At 49.2% G+C, this 27739-nt stretch overlaps 1 protein-coding gene across 1 annotated transcript in view; it reads left to right on the forward strand.

Moving 5' to 3' along the window:
- PAPPA (pappalysin 1) overlaps positions 1-27739 on the forward strand; it is a 239779-nt gene that overhangs the window by 24283 nt on the left and 187757 nt on the right. The window contains exon 2 of the mRNA XM_026513725.4: positions 7697-8759. Coding sequence (XP_026369510.2) covers positions 7697-8759 — 1063 coding nt within the window. The remainder of the gene's footprint in view (positions 1-7696; positions 8760-27739) is intronic.

Below are 27739 nucleotides of genomic sequence, written 5' to 3' on the forward strand. Positions count from 1 at the left end.
ATCCTTTGAGCCGAGGTGGGCCCAGAGGGTGAGGATGCTGGGGAGCAGTCCCTCAGGTACCCACCCCGGCGGTGTCCCGGCTCTCTTCTGAATGCCTAGTGCCGCTGAGTCCTCCGGGGTCATTTTGGTGGGCCTCCCCCCGACTGCACCAAGTGCAGGGACCATGGGTATACTTAACCCAAATCTGTCTGTTTTAATCACTGTCCTCTGGACAGATAAAAGCTTTCCATAGGATTGCTCTCTCAAGCATTCCTCTGTGACTTTGATACCAGCCATTAAATCATGGAAGGGAAAACAAAACAAAAAGAGACCAGCTCCAACCTTTAGCTTTTAACTTTTTTAGCCTCCTGAAAGAAACTAGATTGCTGACCTAATTCCCCCCTTTGTACCCCCATCCTCTCACCTCTGCTTGTATTCCTCTGGCAGATGTCCCACAGCAAGTGGACATCCTTAAGTTGGGAGGTCCTGAAACTGCCTTCCTTCCCCTCTACCTCTTCGTCCATGACCGTATGTCTCCCACAGTGGGAACCAAGGCTGGGCTGTCTGAAGGACCCAGGACCTCAGAGTCACAGGGAGTCTGGGACAGAGGGAGAGGCCTCTATGGCCATCTGGTGTAACCCTCCTACTTCATAGGTCAGGGTGTGAGGAAGCCCAGAGAGGGGGGGCTGCTTTCCTGGCAACCCACAGCAGAGCAGTGGCAGACTGGGCCACAAAATCCTTGACCCAGGGCTAAGAGTTATTCCCACCGAAGGAAAGCATCCTGGAGGAGAGGTCTGGCTGTGATTCTTCCACTGCCGTCTCGCTGCGATCCTTGTGGGGAGAGCACGTAGCTACTATGCACTTGAGTGTCCTCTGTCGGGACTGTCAGGAAAGCCCCCTTCATGGGCTCATTGTGAGCACCAAATGGGATCTCTGTGCCTCGCAGAGGAACTGCTACATAGAGGCAATCAACGAATGTTCCTTATTATTATCATTATTTAGTTGAAAATGCTGCTTTGTTACCTGCCAAAAGGACCCAGGTAGAATATCCTTCTCCTCCCATGTCTACTCTACCAGTGAGAGAAAACCAAATAATAATATGAAGTTGATACAATTGTCACGTTTCGCTAATGGTTCTCCCTGACGGTGCTGAAAGTTAAGTGTTATCAGAGCTGATTTTGTGTTGACTTAAACCATGCCGAGAGAACATCCTAGGGAGGGGACAAAAAAAAAACACACACAGCATGGAGACATAGCTGAGGTCCCACTCATCTGTGGGGGAACTGAATTTGAAATCAGGAGTCTTTAATTCCAGTCTCTCCAACCACTTAGTGCTGTGTGGCCTTAGGCAAGTGACCTCACCTCTCTGAGTGTCTGCTTCCTCAGCTGTGAAGAGCACCTGTTACACAAGATTGCTGTGAGCATAAGACACCTTGGCACAGAAGCCACTGCCCACCTGCTCGACACACGGCAGGGCCTTGAGATATGCACATTCAAGCCGAGACACAGAAGTGCCCCTCCCCTGTGATGCGTGTTTCCTGCGCATGGCAACTGCATTTGTTTCCTCCTGATACACCTTGCTTTTCTCACCCTGAGAACTGAGTAAATCGAGGCAATGTGCGTAACCGGAGAATTCTGAACTGGGCACAAGGCAGTGGACAATGGGATAGATTTTAGAGAAATCTCGGTGGGAGAGCTTAGAAAACGTGTGGAATGATGGTGTTCTGGTCTGCCAGGGCTGCCCTACCATAGTACCATGGACCAGGTGACTTAAACAACAGAAATGGTTTTTCTCATGGCTTTGGAAGCTTGGCATCTGAGAACCAAATGGCCACAGTGTGGGTTTCTTTTGAGTCCTCTCTCCTTGGCTTGTAGATAGCCCTTGTTACCTTGTGTCTTCACATGGTCCTCCCTCTGTGTCTGTCCGTGTCCCAGTGCTCTCTTCCAGCAAGGACACCAGCCCTACTGGATTGAGGCCCACCCGAAGGACCTCATTTGAGCTTACTCGCCGCCGTGTAGACCCTACCTCCAAATAAGGTCACCTTCTAAGGTACTAAGAGTTAGGACTGCAACATACAAATTTTGAGGGGACACGATTCGGCCCCTAACAAACAGAAAGGAAGATGGGAGGCAGCCAAGAATGTGACTGCCACCTTGGGGGTCAGGGGAGAACATTTATGTATAGACCCTGGAGGTTGGAACAGACCTGGATCAGAAACCAGCAGGTAGGAAAGCTGGGGGTGGAAGTCCAGGGGCTAGAGGACAAGCTCTGGAAGGCATTCTGTGCTCTGGGAAGATAACAAGACCCAGGCCCATCTTGGTTCCCGGGGAAGTTGGGTGAGCCAAGTGGAACAGTTTAAACAGTAGTAATAAAGAACCATGGATTCTTAGACAAGTTTTTAGACCCAGGCAGAAGAATGACGGGGAAAGCAGCCTCCTGGCTTGCAGTTCAATCCGACGTGCTTGTGTTGGCGCTGTGGGACTTATAGAAGCATTTTCGGGGGGAGCTGTGCCTTCAAACAGCCCACGTGGCTCTTAATGCAGTGCTGTGATGAAGTGCCTGGTCTGGGGAATCCTATAGACCTGGATTCCAAACTTTGCTGCCTTGGGTAAACCTCGTCCCTCCCTGAGCCTCAGCTTCCTTTGAAGAATGGGCAAAGCTGAGAGTTCTGTGGTGAAGGTTAAGGACAAGAATTACCGTAGAACACGCGGGACTTAGCCGAGTTCTAAATAAAGGGTACTCTGCTCTTGTAAAGGACACAGCACTAGGGAAGTGTCCCTCCTTCTTTTCCTTCCTTGATATGTAATTCGCAATGACAAATTCTCCAGAGCACCTGCAAGGTTCTAGGGTCTATAATGGATGCTGGGCACTTGGAAATGAACCAAACAGACGCACAGATGGGAAACACAGACATTGGATGAGTAATTACAGAAGTGGTGGGTTCTCAGACAGGAAGGGATATGATGGATGTATGGAAGATTTGTCCGTTCCTGGAGTGGAACGGAGTGGTCGGACGGAGCTGGCCTGCCGTCAGAGTGATCCCAAGAGGGTGACCCTGGAGCCCAGAGGACTCCTGGTACAGCCCTGGCCAAGGTTTTGGGAGACTCGGTAGGAGCCTTCTGCCTTGGGCTAGCCTCTTTTACATACGCTCTTCATCTCCGGGATGAGGGTCAGTGGGTAGATGAGAAGAAAAAGAGACCGTAAAAATAAGTAGGTAGCAAGCTTCTGGGGGGATCCGAAGCCCTTTTCAAAGCAAGCCTAGCTGCAGGAGGATGAGGGCACGTTAGAAGGGCCAGCTGACCAGGGTTCGGGTGACCGGTGATCACTGTGAGGCCCAGGGCAAGCCCCTTCCAGGTCTGCGATTGGACCTGTCCATCCGTGCAGCATGCCCCACACACCTCACGGGCTCTGCACACTTCCGGTGGTGTCTGCTTCCATGTGCTCATCGCCTTGAGGCAGGCTTATGCTAATTAGATGTAGATTGTGTGCAGGATTGCCCCATAGCCTTCATCTTGTCACAGGGGGATGTGTCTCCTGGGATCAACTTCCAGCACGACACAGATGGTGCGGACTGCAGACTGCCTCTCTCTCTTCCCTTCACTATTTCTCTATCTTCCTGGACAACTGTGGGGAGGGGGGGATGGGGGGGTGGCTTCTCACGTGTCCTCCAGAGAACACTGTTCTGTGTCCCCTATGGAGATACACAGAGCAGAGGGGACCTAAGCAACGCAGGCATGAGGAATGACACAAGGCATCCAACATCCAGATCAACACCTGTGTTGAGCTCCTTCTGCTTACAGGGAGCTGTTCTAGCAGTGAACAAAAGAGCTCTTAAATTGGAAGGGGGGATCATTTAATCCAAACTTCTCCTTTTTCAGAGAAGGGAAAGGTGGCCTGGCAGCAAGAAGGGGTGGTGTGCTTGTCCTGGGCAAGGTCATCCGGATCTCGGGTCCAGATCCCTGGTTCTGGGCTGGTGGTGCCGCCCCCTGAGTGGGACTACTGTTGATGAGGTTATTTTCATACAGAAATAAGTCCCCGTCACCATCATCCACCCCTGCTGAAGTTCAGTGATTTCCTTTCGCCACTTACACTCCAGATAAATATTTCCTTCTGAACTTCTGCAGCCACTGCTTCAAGGTTCTCATTTCCCTTAACGCGTTTCCTCTCGGTTCCACTGAAAAGCCTCTCTTTGCCCTTCTTCTCTGCCTCCTGGGGCTAAGCCACCTCTTAGTCCTCGGCTCTGTGTGGCAGAGTCTGGCCTTTCTCACTGTGTATCTCTTCTCTCTCAACTGCAAACAGAGGGGGCTTGAGCCTGGGTCCCAAGCCCCAGGAAGGTTCGGAACTGAGGGCACCCTACGGATGTGTAAACATTTTACCTTGCTCACCCAGCTAGCCGCCTTCCAAAGGCAACAGGAAAACCAGGGACGGGAGAGCCCTGGCAAAATAAAAAACCTGCAGGGGGAGAGAGAGAGAGAGAGAGAGAGAGAGAGAGAGAGAGAGAGAGAAAGGAGCCTGTTTCGGATGTTAATTTTCTCCTTAGAAGCATTTTCTCTTTAAGGGGGTAGGTTTGCCAGGGGAGCAAGAGAAGGTGAGGTCAGAGGTAGGATGGGGAGCCCAAGCGTGGCGGCTCAGGAGCTTTGCTCTCGCTGATCTCTGCAGCAAGTGGCAGCCCGCAGAGCTGGGGTAGCTCGTTCCAAAGCGGGAGTCAGGGCTTCCTCTTCCAAAGGATCAATGGGGAGGTAGCTTTTCACAGGCAGTGTCCTGACAGCAGCTAAGCAGACGGGATTTGGGATTTCTAACTAGGCTTTGCCAGCGGCTTTGGGGAGGGCTCCTGCTTTGTTTGAGCCATCATCCTACCAGCTCTTGATACAACAGTCAAGATGCCTTCAGAGTGCCTTCTCTCTTTGGCCTTCTGTATTTTGTTTCTCGTCATTTCCTCCTTGTCATCAGTGACATCACTTCCAGACTCTCCAGCATCTTAAAAATGAGCTCCCGCTTGGGTGACTACTGTTTGCCAAGGATGGTGTAGCCACTGTGTCTTTGATGTATGACAGCGTACTGAAAGAGAGATCTAGGCAGGAGGGGGAGGATTTGCAGAAGTGATTTTCTCCAGACGTACGGCTAGTAACTCTTTTATCGGGATTACCTGAGTCCAAAGACCCTGCTGCTTCTGTGGTACCGAGAACACACCCTCTCTTCAGACTCTCCCTGTCCTTTAGCCATGAAGACCTAAGTCAGGGCCTTTGACTCTGTCCTTTTTCCTTTCCCCACTCTGCTTGGAGTCCTTCTTGTGCTCCTTCATGAGATGCTTGCTGAGAGTCTGCTGTAGACAAGTCATGATACAAGGTCCTAGGCGGGGTTCAGATGGTCCAGCCAGAGACCTCACTTTCAAGAAGCCTCCAGTCTCGGGGGACTCCAGAACCAGAGAATAAGTGTCTAGTTGCCTTAAAGTAAAATGAATTCAGAGGAGAGATGAGCATTCCTCACAGGGCTATCATGGAGAGCTTCATGGAAGAGGTGGTTTCTGTTTTAGCCATGGGGCAATCTGGAAACACAGACTTGGACCAGACATGTGAGGGTCACCTCATTCACTCCCCTCCTTCACCATATAGGGAATCAAGCCCCAGAGGAGGTACTCGGTGCTTCACCAAGGTTGCCCAGCCTAGGAGAGCAGGTTGACTTTGTGAGGGGACTCCAGCCTTTGCCTGCGGGACTGTTGGGCAGGGAGTGGGAGGAGAGGTATAGGCAGACTTAGGTGCCAGGCCAAAACTGCCCTCTGCATCAGCTGCTAACAGGGAGATTTACGTGTGTTCTAAGGCCCCAGTACCCACAAAGGAGTAGAGACCGTGTGGGCCTCCTCTGCTGATTTTGCTGGAAGCTCTCCATGCTCATTTGGTGAATGCTAATGGCAGAGCATGCTCCGAGTTATGGTGACCGCAACAGGTCTCCAGCTCGGAGTAGGGACTGTCCTCCCAAATGAGCATCTTGTATTCATTCTCATCTCCCTCTCTTTCTCCTCCCACCTGGCCTCATACACCATCCCACACTTAAAATACAGTCTTAATTAGAAAGTCCTCTTCCCCATCCAACAGCCTGTCTGTGCCAAGGACACTGGGTATATTCCAGAAAAGCTGGGGAATGGGGGTTGGTGATTATAAAGATAACTCGATCCAGAGAGAATCTGCTAAGTGACTTCCTGGGGTTCCCAGAGTAAGTCTAGAGACATCAGCCTTGGGACCTTCCCAGGCACCCAGCTTGTGGCACCCTTGGGCACTTTGTGTTCTAGATCCCTGGGGGCTTTGATGGGGGAGAAGGAAGCACCCGCAGAGTTAGTGCACAAGGTAGTGAATGCCAAGGTCTGATGCATCGAGGAGCCATTGACCAACCAGTTGACCTTTAACCTATCCATCTCTTTGCTTCCTTTAGAATCCATATCTGCCTCTGTTAACATCACCACCTTAAGGGTTGTTACGTGGATTAAATGAATTCACACACAGACCTTAGTACAATGCTTCATCTGCCATAGAGGCTTAGACAATTTTACGTAATGAAGGAGTCCCCGACATCTTTTATGTTAAGAGGATGCTTTTCCTTTCATTCTTTTGCAAATATTAGCATTAGTGGCAGAGAAAAGCAAGCTGAATTGGGTCTCAGGACATTTGTCAATGACTCTGTGTAACCTGATGAATGCCTTTCATTTTCTGGGTCTGAAATCCCTCACTTACCAAGTAAAAAAGTTGGAAGTTGTGATCTTTAAAAACCTTCAGCTGAGATATTAAGCATGTCTGCCTTTCTTTGGGGCTGAATTTAAGGGCTCGCCAGGACTGACTGCCATTAGAAGGGAGAAGCATTATTAGCTTTGCGGCCCTTGACCCTTGCTTCTCTGGGCCAACTTTGCTGACAATTCACCACCACTGGCCGTTTGATGACTGCCAGTGGTGATGTGCGCTCGAAGTTTTGGTGACCGTAGTAGGGGCCCTCCTTCTAAACGAGCATCTTCTATTCATTATTACCGCCCCCGCCCCAATTCTCCTCTTTCTTCCTATATCCCACACTTAAAATACCCTCTTGGTTGTTTTTTAAATTTTTTTGAGATTATTTATTTGAGAGAGAGAGAGAGCGAATGCATCATTTGGGGGAAGGGCAGAGACAGAACCCCAGGCAGACTCCCCACTGAGTACGAAGCCTGACTTGGGGCTCAATCTTACCACCCATGAGATCCTGACCTGAGTTGAAATCATGAATCAGTTGCTTCACTGACTGAGCCACCCAGGCACCCCTAAAATAACCTCTTAATTAGAAAGTCCCCTTCCCCATCCAGCAGTCTTGCAAAATCAAAGGTGTTCAGATTTCCGTTATTATTATTGTTGGTATTTTCTTTAGCTCAGGTATCCATTCTACAAACCAAAATCTTTCTTGTGGGTTCCATATTTAGAACCAATAAAAGTGAAACTCCTTGGGTTAATAACATAGTGGTGAGAACCGCCCCCCCCCCCCCGCCCCAAAGCCAGCTCGCCCATCCTCTCTGTTCCTCTAGCCCTCACTTTGCCCTAAGGCTGGTCCCAGAGGCTTCCTTAGGAACTGGCGGAGCTTGCAGAACACGGTTTGAGAACTGCTGGTCTAGGACATCCTGACGGAAGTTTTATCAGAGAGAAGTAAGTTAGCGCCCCTCTTCCATCTTTTATTGACACATCTTTCTCTCTTCGGGCCACATAGGGCTATATGACAAATGTTCTTATACCTCGCGTGACCGAGGATGGGTCGTGGGAATTCACACCGTCAGTGACCAAGGCAACAGAGACCCACGCTACTTTTTCTCCCTGAAGACAGACCGAGCCCGGCAGGTGACCACCATCAGTGCCCACCGCAGCTACCTCCCAGGCCAGTGGGTGCACCTCGCCGCCACCTACGACGGGCGGCTGATGAAGCTCTATGTGAACGGGGCCCAGGTGGCCACCTCTGGGGAGCAGGTGGGCGGCGTCTTCAGCCCGCTGACCCAGAAGTGCAAAGTGCTTATGGTGGGAGGCAGCGCCCTCCATCACAACTACCGGGGCTACATCGAGCGCTTCAGCCTGTGGAAGGTGGCCAGGACTCAGCGCGAGGTCCTGCTGGACATGGAAGCCCGTGGCCTCCACACTCCTCTACCTCAGCTCCTCCTGCAGGAGAACTGGGACAATGTGAAGCGCACCTGGTCCCCCATGAAGGATGGCAGCCTCCCCCAGGTGGAACTGAGCGGTGCCCACGGCTTCCTGCTGGACACGAGTCTGGAGCCTCCCTTGTGCGGGCAGACGTTGTGTGACAACACAGAGGTCATCGCCAGCTACAACCAGCTCCCGCGTTTCCGCCGGCCCAAGGTGGTGCGCTACCGCGTGGTCAACCTCCATGACGACAACCGCGAGAACCCCACGGTGAGCCGCCAGCAGATCGACTTCCAGCACCGGCAGCTGGCTGAGGCCTTCAAGCACTACAACATCTCCTGGGAGCTGGAGGTGCTGGAGGTGAGCAACTCCTCCCTGCGCCACCGCCTCGTCCTGGCCAACTGCGACATCAGCAAGATCGGGGACGAGAGCTGCGACCTCGAGTGCAACCACACTCTGACCGGCCACGACGGCGGGGACTGCCGTCACCTGCGCCACCCGGCCTTCGTGAAGAAGCAGCACAATGGGGTGTGCGACATGGATTGCAATTATGAACGGTTCAACTTCGATGGCGGAGAGTGCTGTGACCCCGAAATCACGGACGTCACCAAGACTTGCTTCGACCCCGACTCTCCGCACAGGTAAGACCTGCCGGGCAGGCGATACCCAGCTGTGGGCTGACTTGGTTCCCCTTGACATTGCATAGGCGAGGTGCCTGAGACCCCTAGGGGTTCCTGAACTTTCCAAATTTTCGAGTTTGCCCAGCAGCTTGGTGACCGAGGCCAGCCCCTTCCTCATTACTCATAGGGACGATATGCCAGGATAGCCCATCACGACAGTATTCGCTGAGCGCCCGCCATGAGCTGAGGGAAGACAACTCTGTCTTCTCAGAGGGCTCAGAGTTGAAACTGGGTGACATGAGCTGCGTACGAATAACTGTTAGAACGTACTTGGTAGAGAGAGGTACAGCGCGTTATCCAGGACGTAGTCCCTAACCCACCGTGACTGTTTAAATTAGTTGAGATTAAATAAATTTAAAATCTGTCCTCCGTCCCATGAGCCACATTTCAAGTGGGCCAGGGGCTACCCTGCCGGACAGAGCAATGTGGAACACGTGTCTTGCTGGCTGTTCGTTCTGTCGCACCATGCTGATAAAGCTGGGGTCACCTGGGCCAGACAGCCTGGGTTCAGGTCTCAGCCATACTGTTTCCTCACTTGATGACCTCTTAGAAGCTGTGTCTTCCTCTGTAAAGTGGCAGTAATAACAGCACCTGCTTTGTGAAGCTGCTCTGGGGTGGAGAGGGGGCGTATAAAGCATGGTCTCTCTTACAGTGGCTAACGGGCCTTTGGGTCTCAGTAAGCATATTTGTGATTACTTGTGTCAGGAAGGTGTCGTGGGCTGTGTTTAGGGAGTGCCAAGGGAGATCAAAGAGAAAAAACTGCCTTGCAGCTCGAATATCTCCAGAAAAGCTTAGATATAGTTTGGACATCCAAGATTGGGTTGGAGAGAGAGGAGGGCACTGCAGACAGAGGGACTTCATCCACTGCTGAGAAGAGGGCAGAAAGGGCAAGCTTCTGTCTAATGCTTCTCTTAGCCTCTGCTTGCGCTATCGACTCTAACCAGCAACCCCAAAGCAAAGCCCAGAGGTGAACCCGTGGGTGATCCGAATTCAATATGGGACTCGGAGGAACTAGTTCCAAGCCAGAGAGACAGTCAACATCCACTTTCCTGATCTCCCAGATTCGTGCTGAACTTTTCCATTCTGTCCAGCGCACAGGACCCTGGACTTGCTGATAGGACTCGAGCACATTTGCCGACCTCTGCAGGTTTTCTGCTGACTCTTCTCTTTATATCTCTCTCAAAAGAGCAAGGGCCTCCCATGCACAGACAGAATACCTATGTGCAAAGGAATGACTATGCTGGCAGGAGAATGTCGTGCCTGGCAGCAAGCCAGAAAGCACGTCAGCTCAGCCTGCTGGCACCACGCGGGCCCTGGACTCTCACCTTGGTTCAGAGACATGAGCGACCCAAGAGGGAAGAAGCCTTACTGTGTGGCCAGTTCCTTCCAGGTCACCATACACTTTCATCTCTGCTCTCATTTGGGCTTTGACGGAATTTGGTAAGGAAGGCAGAACAGGGGTTAGTATTTGCATTTGACTGACAGGGAGCTAGAGGAACTGAGCGGATGCAGTGGCTTGGCCGAGGTCATGGGTCAGGAGAGTCATTCAGCTAAGTCACAAATGCAAGTCCTCTGCTCTGCTGAGCTGGACTCCCAGGAGTTACCCGTGTGCCCAGGCAGAGTGGGCATGCAGGAGGGCAAAGGGCCACGGGCCACGGATAGCTGGAAGTCGTTCACCCATTTGCACATTCATTTGTTCCTTCATTCCTTCGTTTGTTCGTTCATTCATTCATTCATTCATTCATCCATTCATACAACAAATGCTTATTCAGCACCTACCAAGTGCCAGGAGGGTGGGTACCCTTAGCCCTAATGTGCCGAAGGAAATTCAGGACCCAGAATGACGTAGGGATTTAGCCAAGGTCACTCGGCTAATAAATGGAGAGCTTGGATTCGAATCCACGTCTATTGACTCTAAAGCTCCCACTGAAGGGAGGTATTTTTAAGTCTAAGAAGCAGTAAGAGGCAGAGTTGAAGGGCAGGGGTGGCAGGCAGGGCAGCTTCACTAAAACCTTAGGAGAAAACTGCTGAGTTGATTGGGTCAGGACCGAGGGCAGCCAGCCTTTGTGGCGGTGCACTGCCCTGGTGTGGAGGGGCCACGGAGCCCCAGGTCCCAGATACCTCACCATCAGCAGACAGAGTTGGCAGCCTCCGGTGGCCTCCTCTTTTCTAAGTCACGGGACTGCCTGCCCAGAATGTCTGTGAGCAGCCATGTGCCAGCTCTGTGACCACTCACACCAGGGCCTGTTTGTTTGCTGGCTGGGACGGTCAGGAGCCCTGGGTGAGCCCCATCAGGCAATGTGTCACCTCCTGACGGGGCTCGGGGTGACGCCGTTCGGCCTGTATCAGCTCCCCTGTGTGCAGAAAGAAACCTGGAGACATTTTGCTTTGTGACTTTAAGAGAAGGGAGGGAGGGAAGGAGGAAGGGAGAGAGAGAGAGAAGGGAGGGAGGGAGGGAGTCACCTGTAACAGAAGCGGTGAAAATTTGATTGACATTATCTAGGTGATTTTTAATAAAGAACTGAACTTAATTCTCATCAGGGTCCCTTCTCTCTCTCTCTCTCTTTTTCTCTCTTAATGGGTAGACAATGAAAGTATTGAATACTTCTCAGTCTATGGTAAGGCACCAATTTTGTTTTTTTTCCCTGTATATTGCAAAGCAATACCTTTGAAATACACAGCAAAAAAAAAAAAAATGAATCTATATAAAATGAAATAAGCACAGGAGCGTCAGTGTCAGCATGTCAGAGTTCTTGAGAAGTTTCTCCATTCCTGTACGCAGCGTACCATAGACTAGTAAGCGGTTTGGGCACTGCGTCCTTTGAGTAGCACTGATTAAAGTTCGTCATTCTGACAATTTATGTAACGATTCCCTTGAGTAAAATAAGATTCCCCAGTAATGCAGCTGGGCAGATCGCTGAACTCTGTCCGAGACGTTATTTCTTTTAACACGTTTAGACTCCAGAAGAGCACCTAATCCGAGGTCAAATGTCAGACCTGGAAAACATCCTCAGAGATCATTGGTCCAAACCCCTTATCCCCCATAGAGGGAAACTGAGGCTAAAACTCACACTGTACGTTAGTGGTCAAACTAGGGTATAAGGTCGCTCTGGATTTCTGACTCCTGGTTATCTGCTGTGGCACAGGTGTCCAGCACTGCCCCACATCCAGGACAGCCACAGAAACCTGTCCCCTCGCATTCTGTCCTCGCTCTTCCCGACTGTTCCCAGGAGCTTGGGATTATGACGTGCTTGAATGAGTGAGTTCGGAAGAGGATTGGATAATGGCCTTGGGGTTCCTGGAATCCCTGTAGAACTGTGAGAGCTACTTTGGCAGCTAGTTTTCCTTACGAAGGGGTCAGAATAAGAACAACTAGTAGAGGATATGCACAAAGAGAGGGACTGGACAGTGGGGGCAGGAGCTGTATATCATAACCACTTGGAGATGTTTGGCCCGGATGAGAAAATTCTCCTGGGGCCATGACTATAGGGCCATGATGCATGCACTTCAAGTCCCCAAAGGCCTGTCCTGGGAGAAAGGTGGCAGAATTCTTCTATATGGTTTCTAAGCCCTGGCTAGGACCAGGGTGTTGTCATTGCAGGAGGCAGCTTGGAGCTGAGTAACAGATGATGTCATCCCCCCTCGGAATGGTGCTCCCGGGGGAGTGGCTCTCTGCAGGTGAGTGAGCGCCCCGTCACCTGAGGCATGCACAGGGAGACTTAAGGCAGTGCTGTAGAGAGCAGCCTTGATGGTCTTGGGGTTGAGCCCAGCACAGCCCAGCTTTTTGCTGATATCTTCCTCCCATCATGTTAATGGAACCACACGGTAACATTTGGTGACACATTTCTTGGGTATGTATATCCCTGCTAGGCCCTCTGCTCTTCACTGGGGATCCTGCAATGAGTGGGAGGCATCCCTCACCATCAAGGGGCTTTCACTTTGGTGGGGGCATCGTATTTACCCATAAGAAACACCCTGATCCCTGACACGCAGTGGGACAGGAGCTCTATGAGGCAGAGATCTGCTCTGACAAGGGGAACAAGGTGGGTTGGCTGGCGAAGGCATGCTTTGAGGGGCAGCTGGGGAGGGGCCGCACTTTCGGAGCTAGGGATGTAGGCTGCATAGGGCCAGGTCCTGGCAGAAAAAACAGGTGGTACATTCAAACAGAACAGTTAAGGAGAGTTGAAGGAGGGGCTCATTTGAAGGAGAAGCTATTTACAACAGGGTAGGCAGGGTTTAGGACAATCGCCAAGGCCAGGGTCAGCAACAGGGGGGAGCCATTTCCATCCTTTTCCTGGAGGGGCAAGAAGAGAGAGTGGTTTGGGAACCTGCGGGAGTGACTGTGTGCAGAGGACTCCGGGGCAGCAGCGGTGACTCTCCATAAAGAGGGGTAACCGACCTACTATAGCCCGCAGGCCAGAAGGGAGCCAGGAGAGTAAATGCTACGTTGTCATTCTGTTCTGCTTTCCCATCTTCTGCTAGAAGTCACCAGGCAAAGGAACCCATAGATGCACCCCAAAGAGGCCAGCCTCCCAAGAGCACAGAGCAGGGTGGAGAGGGATGGGCGGTGGGTGTAGGTGAGCAAACAGCATGTCCAGAACACAGAGAAACAGAGCGCATGCAGAGGGTACCGGAGAAGCAAGGGAACAGAAGGGGAGGAAGGGCTTAGAGAATGAGTCTTCAGTATGGCTGGGACCCAGACCATAAGCAGAGAAGGGTCCGCTTTATCTCATGGCAAACTAATGTCAGGCTAAATCCTTCCTTCCTGCTTCTCTCCCTTTCTTCACTCCCTTCCCTCCCCTCTTTTCCCCTCCCCTCCTTCCCTTTCCCTTCCCTTATTTCCCTCCCCTTTTTCCTTCTTTTCCTCTCCCAGTAAATATTTGTTGAATGCTCCCTCTGTGCTAGCCCAGACCCTGCCTTTTGGAGCTCACCATCTAGTGGGAAAGACAGAGAAGAAAGCATGCCATTGTGATCACGGGTGTGAAAGAAGGCTCCCCAGTGTCAGCCAGGAGGAGCCGTCTGTGTGAGCAGTAAACGTTTTTCTATCAGACTGGCCATTTAGAAAAAGACATTCCAATGAACTTGGCCATTCTCTACAGTGGTGGAGACGAGCCAGGTAGGCAGAATTTCATCTGCAGCCATTAGAGATGTCTACTAACAAGTTAGAATGCATGTCACATGCCTGTTTATAGAGAAAAGGGAAAACCTGGATATTAAGGGAAAGCCCTGGTGTCAGGAACTCCATGGGCATTTGACGCTTCGGGCTGCAGGCACCCCATTGCAAGAGTATATTGCAACAAACCCACCAAGCTTCTGTTTGGATCCTCCAAACTGCAAGCTATGGCACAGTTAGGTGAACTTGACCTTTGTCCCTGAATATCTACTTATATGCAATTGGACAGATAGAAAAAGACTTCCCTTGCACACTGTTGGCTCATAGGGAAACATTTTCTTTGTCTTCCCTTTATTATTATTTTTAATGGAACAAGGGCATTCCCTGGGGGCCATGTTATTTTTTTTGGACCCGAGCTGACATTGCTGGAAGTCTTTGGAAAGGACTGCAGTAAGCCTTGAGGCAGGCTCCTCGACCCCTCTGCTGGCACTCCAGTTCTTCTCAGTGGCCTCCCCCGCCCCTTGTCAGAGACCATTAAATGGTTTGTCTTTACATCTTGGGGTATCTTCCTTTTTGGGATGACCTCATGAAACATACACTTCCTTCTCCCAAGTTCTCCCCAAATCTGGAAAAGTTGCGTGGAATCAGGGACTTTCTGAGCTGAAAGGAGCAGCAGCAGGGTCCGGCCCTCTCTTGCTATGGATGAGGCGGCCGAGCTCCCAAGAGAGGCAAGCACTGACCCAGGCCTCCCAGAGAGAGTGAGGCCAAGCTGAGAGCAAGACCCAGGATCTCGTCTCCTAATTCCAAGGCATTTCTACCCTCCTCCACTGCCGTTGGTGTCTTAGAAGCTGCAGATTTGCAACTTGGAAAAGTTCTATGTAGTACGGTCATGTTCTTTCCCATTGTCCAGGTTTTGTTAAGACACTTTCGTACCCAGGGCGCTGTGGTAAATGCCCGAGGGATCTGACATGTGATCTGTGTCCTCAAGGTGCTTATATTCTGTGGTTTAATGACATTCCGTTGCACTCATTCAAGCGATGGCGAGAAGGCAGATGATTAATTTCCCGGTGAACCACACAGGCGATCAGGCTTGTGTGAGCTCTGAGGAAAAGGCAGGATCCCTGTGGTTTGGGGCAGTCAGATAAGGTTTTCTGGGAGAGGAGGTATAGAAACAGACCACTGGAATTCACAGGCTTTGTAATGACAGAAAAGAACAAAGAGATTGAGGTGAGAAGGTGAGGGGAGGGTTCCAGAAAAGGTAGGTTTGCTTGGGCCTTCATGGTGTTGAATGCCATGATCTGTCTTTCCGGCTGGGGAGCTCTGAGAATCAGACTAATACAGAAGGAAGGAAGGCTTCGAGAGAAACCACGCTAACCCCTGCTCAACAGCATCTTAGCGATGCAGTCTTGGGCAAGTCTCATAATCTCCTTGAGCCTCCGCGTCCACATCTATGGAAAGGGAATGATAATAATATCTGGCTGCCTGGATCACGTGATCGCCTTGAGGGTCCCATAAAATGATATCCCAGCAAGAGTTCTGGGAAGAGTTAACCAGCATGCAGATGAAAGAGGGTTTTGTTATTTGTTCAGTAACTTTGTTCCTTCTTTTTCAATAATCGTGTAAGAGAAATTGCTTGGAATTTTATAATCAGAATATCAGAGTTTATTTAATGTGACTAATATTCATTAAAGCAATAACAGGAGTCAGGCCTGGTATCGTGGAAAAGTGATATGTGTTGGAGACTGACCAGGGTCTGTATCCTGGTTCCACTCTTCATTAGCTGTCTGACCTTGGCTCGTTTCTCAATGAGGGTTGCTGGTTTCTCATCTGTAAAAATTGGGTGAGGACAGCTCTCCAACAGCACGCCGTGAAACTTACACGAAGTCATCTGGGTCAAAGCCCTGGTCACAGTGTGTGGCACATGGTAGGTACAGGGTCCCCTCCCTCCTTGAGTGCACACTCGGACCCCTCTCCGTCAGCGTTGTTTTCTGGAGACTGCCTTTCTGCAGGCTCATTAAAAAAAAAAAAAAAAAAAAAAAAAGGCCTGGATGAAACTGCAGGACACACACTGAGAGCATTTACACAGATTACTTTCATTCTTAAAATACTGACTTTTTTGTTTTTTTAGGACTGGCCACAGAATTGGTATTTTTAAATAAAGACCGTATAACATATCAAACCCCTTGAGCTCGCACACTAGTTTATTTTTGAAACGACCCAAATGTCGAACTGTGTTAGAGGACATACTTCCGCGTGGAGCGATCCCAGGTGGTGTTGGGATTGGTCACCGTGGGTGATGTGCCAGTTAGATTGAAGTTCCTAGATTTTTCAACCATCTCCAGCCTGTGTGCCCGCTCGGGTGTAGAGGCACGAATACCTCTATCCAGGCCACGCGTGGCGGGGTCCCATTTTCTCTGCTTCAGTCTGAGTTACCTTCATGCTTTTCATCTCAACAAAGTCCACCTTTACTCACAGGTCCCATCTGTGACTCTGCACAGGTGACTTTAGTCTTTGAGAGCAGGCTAGAGGGGGGAATGGAGTGAAGAGAACTGTTTGTGGCCTCTACACACGACATTATTAAGAAGGAGCTCAAAACAGGGACCTGTGAGAAGCCGTCGAGGGTCGGTATAGTCTCGCAAATAAGTAAGAATATGAGTTTTGGAGACCAAGCATACTTGAAATCAAGCCACTTCACATTTCCGTGACCTTGAACAAGTCTCTAACTTTATCAAAGGCTCAGATGCTTCCTCCGTAAAATCGGGGATCAAAATACCACAGTCCTATTGCATCGAGGGGTTCAGAGGATTCGGCACAACGATACAAGGGTCAGCCCTTTAGAACAGCACCCGCCACTGAGCGAGCACTCAAAATAACAGTGGTGGCGGTTTGGGGATTTTCCGTCTCTGGGAAATCTTCTGACCTCTTACACACATATTCCCTAATTCCCAGCCCCCTCTGGATCCTGAGCCCCCTCCTTGGAACCTTCGGGCTGAAGGGGGAGGGGGGTTGGAGACAAGTTAATCCTTCTCTTTACGAAAGGCCCTTTTATTTTAGCTCCTGCAGGTTCCATTTTTTTTATTGTTATTTTTTTTTTCAGTAATTCCTTCTACATTTATTAACAGACATCCGTCTGAAATGAGGATCTTTCTTCTATATACAGCCTTTTTTGTGGTTGTTTTTTTAATATACTTTTTTTATTTAGTAATATTTTATTATGTTAGTCACCATACAGTACATCCCTAGTTTTTGATGTGATGTTCCATGATTCATTAGTTGCGTATAACACCCAGTGCACCATGCAATACGTGCCCTCCTTACTACCCATCACCAGCCCATCCCATTCCCCCACCCCCCTCCCCTCTGAAGCCCTCAGTTTGTTTTTCAGAGTCCGTAGTCTCTCATGGTTCATTCCCTCTTCTGTGTACCCCCCCCCTTTCTTCTTCCCTTTCTTCTCCTACCGATCTTCCTACTTCTTATGTTCCATAAATGAGTGAAATCATATGATATGATTTTACTCCAAAAGCCCTGCACATGTTAAACGGTAACGTATTCACTGCCAAGCAGCACACTGCAGCCAGTTTAAGCATCCCCAGCATAAAGCCAATGCGTGTCTGGGATCCCAGGATGGGGCTTGCTGTGTAGCTCTCACACAACCCAGGGAAGGAGCTAGAAGCCAGGTGGGCACCCCTAAGTCGCTCAGGACCCCACTGAGTAGCTGAAGTACATCAGCCTGCTGGCCTGTGACTCTGACCACAGCAGGATCCCTGTCTCAGAGTCTGCAGGTGAAATTTGCAGGTTCTCCCTGTCTCACCCCTTTTCCTGGATGTGCATTTCCATGTCCAGCTCTCCGGATGGACGGATGGATGGGAGCGCTTGGTGCCCTCTCGAGGGCCCCAGCGGGTGGCAGTTGGGGTTTTTCCACCCCGGTCTGGCCTCATCAGCAGTCTCCTGTTTTTTTCACCATCCACTGGTGACACTGACCACTCATGACAGCCTCGGCTCAGCCAGACGCCCGTCCAGGGTGGGAAACAAAGCGGTGGGGGTTTGAGGGAGGGTGGAACAGACAGACACCGGGACGCTTTGCTTTAGGGAAACACTTTCTCCTGAATTGTTCGTGGCTCAGCATGTACCTGCAGACTCACAGCTGGCCGATGTTCCCCCTCCTGCGAGGGACTTCCACACGTCTGCTCTTACTTTCTGGAAACACAAAACTAGTGTGTGAACAGGGGCGTGTTTTGCTCACAGATTTGTTTGCCTAGGTCCAACAGGCTCCCATCTCCCCAGTTTCTTTGTTTCGTTTTCAGAGCCATCATTTCTGGTCTCCCCCTCTCTGTGCCTTCATTTCTTTCTCTTTTCCATGCTCTCAGTTGTTTGGGTGATCTGGTGGTGAAGGGTGGAGGGCGAGGAGATCATGCTCTCCATTTCAGGTGTCTGACATTTGTGATTCCAGCCTTTTTTGAGTTCAACCAGCACAGCCCCCAGCCTTGAGCTTGAATCCTGAGTCCCAAACTATTTGTATGGCCACGGAGGGCAACAGTGGGTGACCAGAACGCCACACAAGCATGGACACTCTCAGGCTCTTACAGAGGACGGGAGAGAGACATGAGAGACAGCTCTTTCCCAGGAGGATTGATGGTAGAAAAACACAGTTTGCCCTTTGGCTTGGCAAAGCATGAGGAAGGAAGTGACTAGCTATTTCCAGTAGCTTCTTAGCCAGCATGGTGTAAGTCACTTCTTTTATTCTAAATTCTTCATCTGTAAAATGGGAGGATTTGCATAGGCTATTTCTAAGATCTGTTACTATTCATACATTTTCAAATCAGACATTATAATCCAGTTTTCAGGCCTATGGGGACTGCAGCTAGAATACAAGTGGGGAACTTGGTATCGGGTAGGTATGAACAAGGCTGTGTGTTGACACTGGGGACGTCCAGGGAAATAAGAGACCATCCCCCTGACCAATTGAGTCTGATATGTTCAGCGTAACAGTGAAGGAACAATTATACTCTCTGACACCTGGAAAGACTGAGTCCCAATACTCAGGTCTCTGCCACAGCCTGATGGTGGCACCCTACCTTGGGCAGTCTACGTGCCTGCCATTTTATTTTCCCTTAAACCCTGAAAGTGGCATCCTCTTTCCAAAAATCCATTTGAATTTAATTCTACTTTTGATAGCTTGACATACTATCTCATCACTCTTCAGCATTATTTCCCCATACTTAAACTTTTTGATTGTCACATGACCCTTTGAGAGCTCTCTGTTTTCAAACCCAGTAGAGACCCAAATTTGGGGATGTCACTAGACTTGTTCATGTCACCCAGAGAGATCTCCATCTACTATAGTGACTATGTAGTTGTGTTTCTGCGTGATTCTGCTATTTGCCTACAGTCAGGCAATTTGTATGGGGCCACAGTTCAGGCTAAAATCTAGAAGTTGCCATATTGACACACATCGGTGATGATGTTGTAATTCTTGCTCTATCCTTCCCAAACACAATATTATTCAGTCAGTCGTCACGTAAGTTATATGGCTTACGTGGCTCAGAATTAGAGCCAAACTACACAGTCTACTGAAATATGGCCTGTACCCAGGACGTGGTGGCTGCTACGACTTATGAAAAGGGGTGATTTGGCTTTGTTTAATTGTCCTTCAAGTGGACGACAAACCACAGGGCTGCTGGTGAGCTTTGTGTATCCTGCTTAATGTGGTCGGTTCTAGTATTTATCAGTTGTGGTTTTGATCCTCTAAGAAGAAAGGGAGGTGGTGGGAAGAGCTCACTTGTGGGCTCGGGAACTGCACACTTGTGTTGTGAAAACAGTAGTTGACGTGGGATGGTCACATCACTGTTATGGTACTTTTGAACACACCATCGTGCTTTAATTGTTATTTCTCCTTACTTATCAGGGTATTCTTCATGCTTCGTGGCTTCCTGAAAAGGAGGAAACTCTGAGAATATGGGGCTCTCAAAGCAAAGATTATAGAACCCCAAGAAAAGATCTTAGGGAAGTGACTGTTCCTTCCACCGTGTGCGTGTGTGTGCGCGTGTGTGTATGTGTGTGTACGCACACCTGTGATGTGCAAGGTGCTGAAGGTCCAGCAGTGAATATTTCACAAGAAAGGTGTGATGTTGCACTCATGGAATTTCCTGCAGGTGGATAAGTAGCTAGTTGGATAAATGCTTTATCGAGAAGTCCAAGGTCTGAGGGAACACAGAGGATGGGTACTTGACTCATCAGGGGTCAGAGTCACTTCTAGGCTGAGTCATGCTAACCAAGTGAGTAGAGCTGAGCTTGCCAGGAACCAGGTGTTCTGACTCTTTGCCTCCTGCCCCAGCCATCTCTGAAAGCCATTTTCAAAAAGGCAAATGAGAAAAATGGGAGCTGAGTAGATCCTAGTGAAAGAATATTCATCTATAACTGGTGTCCTCTCCTCTGAGATTATCTTGTTCTTTCCTTAGGAGGACTACTCTGATACCCTTTCTTTTATTATGTGAAGGGCATCTTAAATGGTTTACGTGTGTGGAGGTGGAGGTGGGCTCATCTTCACACGCTTTATTTGTCAGAATCTAAAATCGCTACTTCCTCCTCAGCGTGTGTGTTTGTTTGTTTGTTTGTTTGTTAGTTTGTTTGTTTTAATGATCCAAAGCTCTGAGAACCTCTCCATCGGCCCACCTACTCCTGAATCAGCACCTTTTCCTCCCTCCAAATCCTCAGGATTCTCGATCCCACTCCTCTCTGGGTCTCATCCTGATCCTATTCTGCAGAAAGCTGCAGACCAGTGACTTTCCTGAGAGTTGACTTTCCATGTGACACAGCAGAGGGCACAACCCCAGGGAGCCAACTCTCCTCCTGGGCCTACACTTTCAGGTGGCACTCTGAGGGGCTTTGATGTAGAGAATATGTCCCTGATAAATGAGAAATACTCCAGTGGCCCAAATTAGAATCCAGACCCATCATTTCACCTCCTCTGCCCCACCCCCACCCAGCATCACATTGTTCCCCATGCCTAAATACCTGTCCTTCTTCAATAGTCCCAGACCCGCTTGCTTTTCTGCAAGTCACTGCCAAGGTCTTTACTGCCATCCTTCCTTCGTCCATCTTCCACGTTCCTCCAGAAGGAAAAGAGAGGGTCTGCTCAGAGCCTTCAGGACACTGTCCATCCTCTATAACCTGGTATACAAGACCTGTCTGATGTGTCCATTGCTGATCCCTCCAGGCCTGCCCTGTGGAGTTGCTCCCATGTTCCCAGCTTTGCAGCTGCACCAGACACCTTGCAACATCCCACCCTTCCCCTGTTCTTTCAGGCTTCCTTGATTTCTGGAGCGTCTGCCCTTTACCCTTTCTCCTGCACTTGGTCCGCTATCCAACCAAGGTTTGTTCTTCATATGAAAAGCCCAGGCACGTCTTAGCCACCTTCAGCTGGGTACGTGTCATTGTTCTGTGCTTCCCTCCCATTCAGCACTCCCTCTGTGGTAACACATATCATAAGAGAGGGTAAGACGTTCATGATTAGGGATATGGTCTGCAGTATCCAACAGATGAGCGGCCATATCCCGCCTCCCACACCTGGAACCAGGTAGAGGGACCTTGGAAACATGGCGTCCCCTCACTGGGTCTTGGTTTCTTCCCCTATAAACTGGGGATACTCCTACTTAACACATAGGGTTTTTGTAAGGCTTCAAAGAGATCATTTTAAAAAGTACTTCAACAGTGCCAGTGTGTCGTAAACTCCCCCAAATGGTAGGTTTTATTAGTATTATCACATTATGTTGTGATCATCTGATATTTGTCTCACTTCCTTCATAAAACTGCTAACCCTTTGAGAGTGAAAATCGTTTGTCTTTCATATTTGCGTGCCCAGTTGCTAGCTTAGGGCATGGTTATAATAGAAACTCTGTAAGTATTGGTGAACAAAAGAGGAAACGAGCAAATGAATGATTTGCAGAGAGGAGAGAAGAAAGGAAAATGAAGGCAGGCAGGGAGGGACGGAGGAGGAGGGGAGGGAATGAACGAGTGACTTATTCGATAAAGGAATGAAAGAATGATCGATTTTTCAGTTGCTCGTTCATTGGTGCTGTTACATTTTTCTTAGACTGTGTGTCAGGCTTCTATACAAGAGCTGTTATTTTGGAAACCAATCATTCAGGATTCTGAGAATTTAATAAACTCTCCAAGCACTTTATTTTTTTCTGTGCCTCCTCTTTCAAGAGAGGCAGATTTAGACATTTCTGACAATGAAACCAAGCAAGAGAATAAAGTCCAGATCATTAGGACCCTTGGGATAAAAACACAGAATCCAGGGTTCAGAACTGGCAAGGGCTTGGGGAACGCTTGTTAATTGCAACAAGGATATGGATGCAATAAACATTCTGAGGTTTATCTTGCTTTAATGACTTGCCTTGAGTGGCTTTGATCTTTATATTTGATAATCACTTTCAAATGGTCTGGTGTGTTCTGAATTTGGAGTAGTGGTTCAGGAACTTGAGATCCCTCCTCGGGAATGACAGGCTGCAATCAGAATTTGGAGCTGGGCGGTGCTACGGGACTTTGTGAGTTATAGAAACAGGTCAACAACCTGTGGAGAAGATAAGCACCCTGGTCCAGTGATGGGAGCAGGGTTCCCTGAGGGGAGAAAGACCCCGGGCATTGGGAGCTAAGGGAGCGGAGGCCAGTTTCCTCCAGCTGCATGAGCAAGCTAAAAAGAGAATTGTGCCTTTGGACCCCTTTCCTGAGTTGAGCATGCTTCTTGGCACTCACGTTACCTCCTTAAATTTTATATCCCCCTGTCTAGGTTGAATTTTATAATCCCCATTTTACAGGTGAAGATACCGAGGTTCAGAGAGGTTGAGTCCCTTCCCTAAGGCCACAGGGATACTTCTTGGCAGAAGAGGAAGGACTTGAACCCTAGACTGTCTCTCTCTTAAGATGAGGCTTTTTTCAAAAAGTTATAAAGCCAGTGATTACAACAGTGAAGTACTGCATGGTGTGGTAATGCCAGAAGAAAATGGTGAATACAAAAACGTGTACCATAAACTTTGATGTACTTGTGCCTGCCACTTTCATATCACTGAATGAAGAATAGACCTCAGTCCAGAACAATTCTATCTAGAACTGGACCCAAGGATATTTAATCACGAAAGTAAGTAGCAGAGAGTCTTACTGTGTAAGACCATCTTCCATATGAATTAGAAGTAGATTATGGCTCTAAGACACTCTATTTAAATGTTATGCTGCTGTTTATATATTTTTTTAAATAATAGATGTTACAATTTATTTTTTAATTTTTTTTAAATTTGTACATCCACTTTATTTTTTTTTTATGTAAAGTTCGATGATTCATTAGTTGCGTATAACACCCAGTGCACCATGCAGTACGTGCCCTCCTTACTACCCATCACCGGTCTATCCCATTCCCCCTCCCGCCTCCCCTCTGAGGCCCTCAGTTTGTTTCTCAGAGTCCATAGTCTCTCATGCTTCATTCCCCCTTAATTTCCCCTTTAAAAATAGGTGTTCATGTTTCTATGGCACTCTGCTGCCTTCCCCTTTAATGTGAAAGACCTGTCACCAGGCTCTAGGTTGGAGGTGGCCCACTCACAGCCAGGTTCGTCTCAGACAAACCCTTCTCAGGTTGAGGGCATCAGTACTTGGCCAGGACCATCACCGTGTCCTGCCTGCACCTGTCAGGAGCCCATGGAACGGAACTTGGGCAGGACACTGCTCGAAAATCTCCTCGGTTCTCACTTCAACAGTGGGGAAGTCAGTTGGGTTTAAGTGGGAGTAGGAACAAACACTGGTCCGTCTGGATCTGGGCTCACTATGAGATGGACCTCTGACCAACCATCTGTAAAACGGGAGAGGCCGTGTATTCTGTTTCTAGAGCTGGAAAAGCTCAAGCCTTCCATAATTTCACTTAAGCGATCTGTTGTTGTTCTTCATTTTGAATGTAGTTCCCTTTTGCTTCCCTTTCAATAAAACAGGTCCTGACAGCCCTCTCATTGAGATTATTACAGAGTTGTACCATCTCAGGCCAGTGCATTTAGGAAATATGTTATTGGCACTCACCAGCGAGTGAGATGCATAAAGAAAATATTCTAATGACAGTTGAGTTGAGAGAGCTTTGATCTCCCTCCAGAGCTGCTCTCATGGCTCTGAAATGCTGTTCTGGCAGAGGGGGGAAAGTCTGGGCGCCTTGGCATTCTGGGACTGGACCCCCCCTGAAACATTCCAGGGGACCTCCAACTTTCACGGTAGAACACAGGGGCGTGGGCTCTACAGGAAGCAAAGAGACACCGAGACACCTCTCTAGAAAGGCAGCTTGGGGAGAGGGTCTAAGTCAGGAGGGGCGTTCCAGTTTAGCCCAACATTTCCCAAACTCTGTGGGTTGTGCTGTTATTTGATTTTTGGCAGAGGCAGAGGTTAGGATCGGGGCGGGGTTGGGGGGGGGAGATTTATGGTAACATGTGTTTGGGAACACTCATACACTATCTGCTCTACTCCCATTTTGCATGTTAAAGGCTCTGATAATGCTTGCAATTCAAAAACATCTGTATTGAACATCTTTAACAAAGCATGTCCTAAGCCCATTTGAATCAGAATACTCTTTTCCTTTAAACATGCATCTGCTTCTTGTGGATTTAGCCCTCTGTAGACTGTGATTTGGAAAACACGGATCTAATTCACAAACTCACTGAACAGATAGGGATTCTGAGCTGCAGACCGGGCCGCAGAGGGTAGCGGGAGAGGCCCGACACTCGGGCAGTGCAGCCTCTGCACAGGGGAGCTCGGCGGAGGGGCTTCAGTCCCTCCCGTGCGTGACTGTCGAAGCCCATGCACCCTTGCAGAGAACTGTGCCCACTTGAGTGAAGAGGTGACTTTACTCCTTTGCGCAAAAGTGATGCTCCGCGTGGGCTCCTGAATGGAGGTTTGCTGTCAGGCCCTCTTGTGTCCCTTCTGTAACGCCTTGGGCAAGTCACTTCACTTCCCTGAGCCTAGACTCCTTCCTGTTCTGAAGTGACACAATTTAAGAGACTGGTACCCAACACCTGCTAATCAGTGGTCTGGCTCACTCGCTCGCTCGGCTCTCACTCAAGTTTGAGGGAGCACAGAGGTATGAAGACTTGGTCCCCACCTACTTGAAGCTCATAGCCTGATGGAGAGGACAGGTACTCATGGGGAAGATAACACAAAGCCAGGTGATGAGTGCTAGAATCAGAAGGGGGAGGCTCTGAGGAGGGAGAAGTCGTTGTCAGCTAGAGGTGATGATGATTTTGGTGCTGCTAGTAACTAACAGTGTAATAACAGTCACGTGACAATAGCCTATGCTAATGAGTGAGTGCCTGCTACCCATCAGGCACTGCGTGAGGCACTTTCTCTGCGGCCTCTAGACCGTCTGTGACTGTCATCCTCCCATTTTACAGGTGAGGGTGGTCAGGAGTGGATGCAGGCTGGACTTTGCAGGGACGATAACATTTTAGAGGCAGAGATTCAGGAAGGAAGGTTGTGAGGCGGAAGAGGGAAACTAACGGGCGTGCGTAAGGAGTGGGCATAATCAGGGGAACCTAGGGGCTCCAGGGACGAGGACACCATGAGAACTTGAAGTTGAGGTTGCTGGAGGAAGAAGAAGAAGGTTGGGTGGTGGGGATGCGATGCAGGAAGCTGAGACCCCGACGACCACCCAGGGCCAGATAATAGGAGGAATAGGAGACCGGCACGTAGAGGGGAGCATGTTCACAGGCTGTGCTGAGCTGTCCCATTGAATCCTGCTGGTCTGCCAACTGACCCTCGGAGAGGTAAAGCACCTTGCCAGTGGACATGGGTCTGTCCTTCCAACTCTGGGCAGTACTGGCACGTAAATTAATAAACATACCGAGATTTTGGATTTATCGATTTTTATGGAGCCTGGGTAATGATTTTTTTTTAATAGATTTGACCCATTTGCTATATACACATAACCTTCCCGCAGGTGCAAAATGGAAAGCCAAGGGGTCCTGAGCAAGTCTTTTTCTTCCCTCTTCACCAATCTCCCTAGACTCCAATGACCCTTCTCTATTTGACCTTCTGTGCTTTCACCTCCATTTGTTGACAGGAGGAATTAAACATTCTCTTCAAGAGGTAGGGGAAGAGAAGAAAATACCCACATGGACTCCTGCCCCCCAAGATTTTCCCTTGATGTGTTGGGGAGACACCCAGCTTGGCTCTGAATTGGTGGGAAGACCTCTGCCCACAGAAGGAAAGTTCTTAGCCACAGAACTGTTTTCCTTTGGGTGGGTCCCCCCTCAAAGAAACAGAGAGAAGAGAGGCCCTGGGAGAGGGGGGGCAAGAACCTGGATGGCTGCCATGGACTCTTCCTCTTGGGGGAAATGGAGGCTTCACAAAGTGTGAAAAAAAACCCACATACAAGCAAGGGAGAGGCTCCAACATCCCACATGTCTGCCTTGGGCCAGGATGAGTACCACCCCTTGAAAAGATTGGCTTCTGCAATTACAACTGAATAAACAACCAATTAAAATGTCTCCCCCTCCCCACCTCACCCCATCTCTTCCTCTCACGAAGCTTTCTCAGCCTAGAGCGGCAGGGCAAAGAGGTGACTTTGTCTAATAACATCTGTGTGCTCTGCCTGAGAGAATGCTTAATGGAAACGGACAAATCAATTAGAAAAAAATAAATAATGTGGAGAGGGCTGATCCAAGAAAATCCCGGCTTCTCTTTGTTTTCATTCACCCACGCGTTGTTTCCCTTTGCACCGTGGCCCTGCATGAGCCTGGAAATGAGGGTGAGGCTGTGGGAAGAATTGGACACGTCGAGATTTGTGCTTGGCTTTGTCACTATTTATGTGATCTCTGAACCCCTGTTGCTTCATCTGTACGATAGGGATAAATAATAGGAATAGCTAAATACCGATTGAGCTTTTCTACATGCCAGGTATTGTTCTAAGTCCCTTACGCTTCCTTTATTATGTCCCAAGTTCTCTGGGCAGCCCGATGAGGTAAATCGTTTTGTGTGTACAGAAACTGGGGTATAGACAGTGAAGTGAATTGCCCAGGGTGACCCACACATCAGGTGGAGGAGCTGGATTCAAACCCAGGACTCTGGCTTGAGAAGGAGTCATTGTACCCACTATGCTGCATGACTTTAAATACTGCAGAAATGGGATGACAGGTGTTCGTGAGCACAGAGGCTGGCATACAGCCACTGCTTAATAAATGTTGGTTTTCTCTTTCCTTCTCTGGTCTCCGAGAAAACTGGCCAAAACTCCTTATGAAGCTTCCAGGCTAAGAAGGTCAGGGTTAGGATTTCCAGGGAGAGAAAGCATGGCGGCAAGATTTCGGGTCAATATCTAAGTGTGTGGCTATCCTTGAAATTGGTCAGTTCAACCCAGACATGACTATGACCTCTCTTGGCCCTGTCTGTATCTCTAACTCATGTTTACTTTTTTTTGAAAAGCTAGAAAAAAATTACAGTCACATGATCAATTATGGGCTCTCGATGATGTTAAGGGATGAGGAGGGCTCTCTAGGTCTCAAATGTGTCCATTCCCGTTGGAGTAGCGGTGTGGGTCTGTGACCCACAGGAATGCTCTGTGACCCACAGGAATGCTCTGTGACCCGTCAGGTAGCTGCTGCTAATCCCAGTGTCTTAGTGAGGAAACCAGGGTCTCACAGGAAGGAGTCTGGGACCTAAATATTTTAGCTTTTTTCTTTCCCAATGTAAATTCAGCCCCATCAACATCTACTGAGCGCTTGCCCAGTGGCAAGCCCTATGCTGAGAGCTGGGTAAACAGAAATGGATAAGGCACATTCCCTGCCCCAGGGAGCCACAGACAGTGGTG

Source organism: Ursus arctos, unplaced genomic scaffold (assembly GCF_023065955.2).
Source record: "Ursus arctos isolate Adak ecotype North America unplaced genomic scaffold, UrsArc2.0 scaffold_18, whole genome shotgun sequence".
Lineage (NCBI taxonomy): Eukaryota > Metazoa > Chordata > Mammalia > Carnivora > Ursidae > Ursus > Ursus arctos.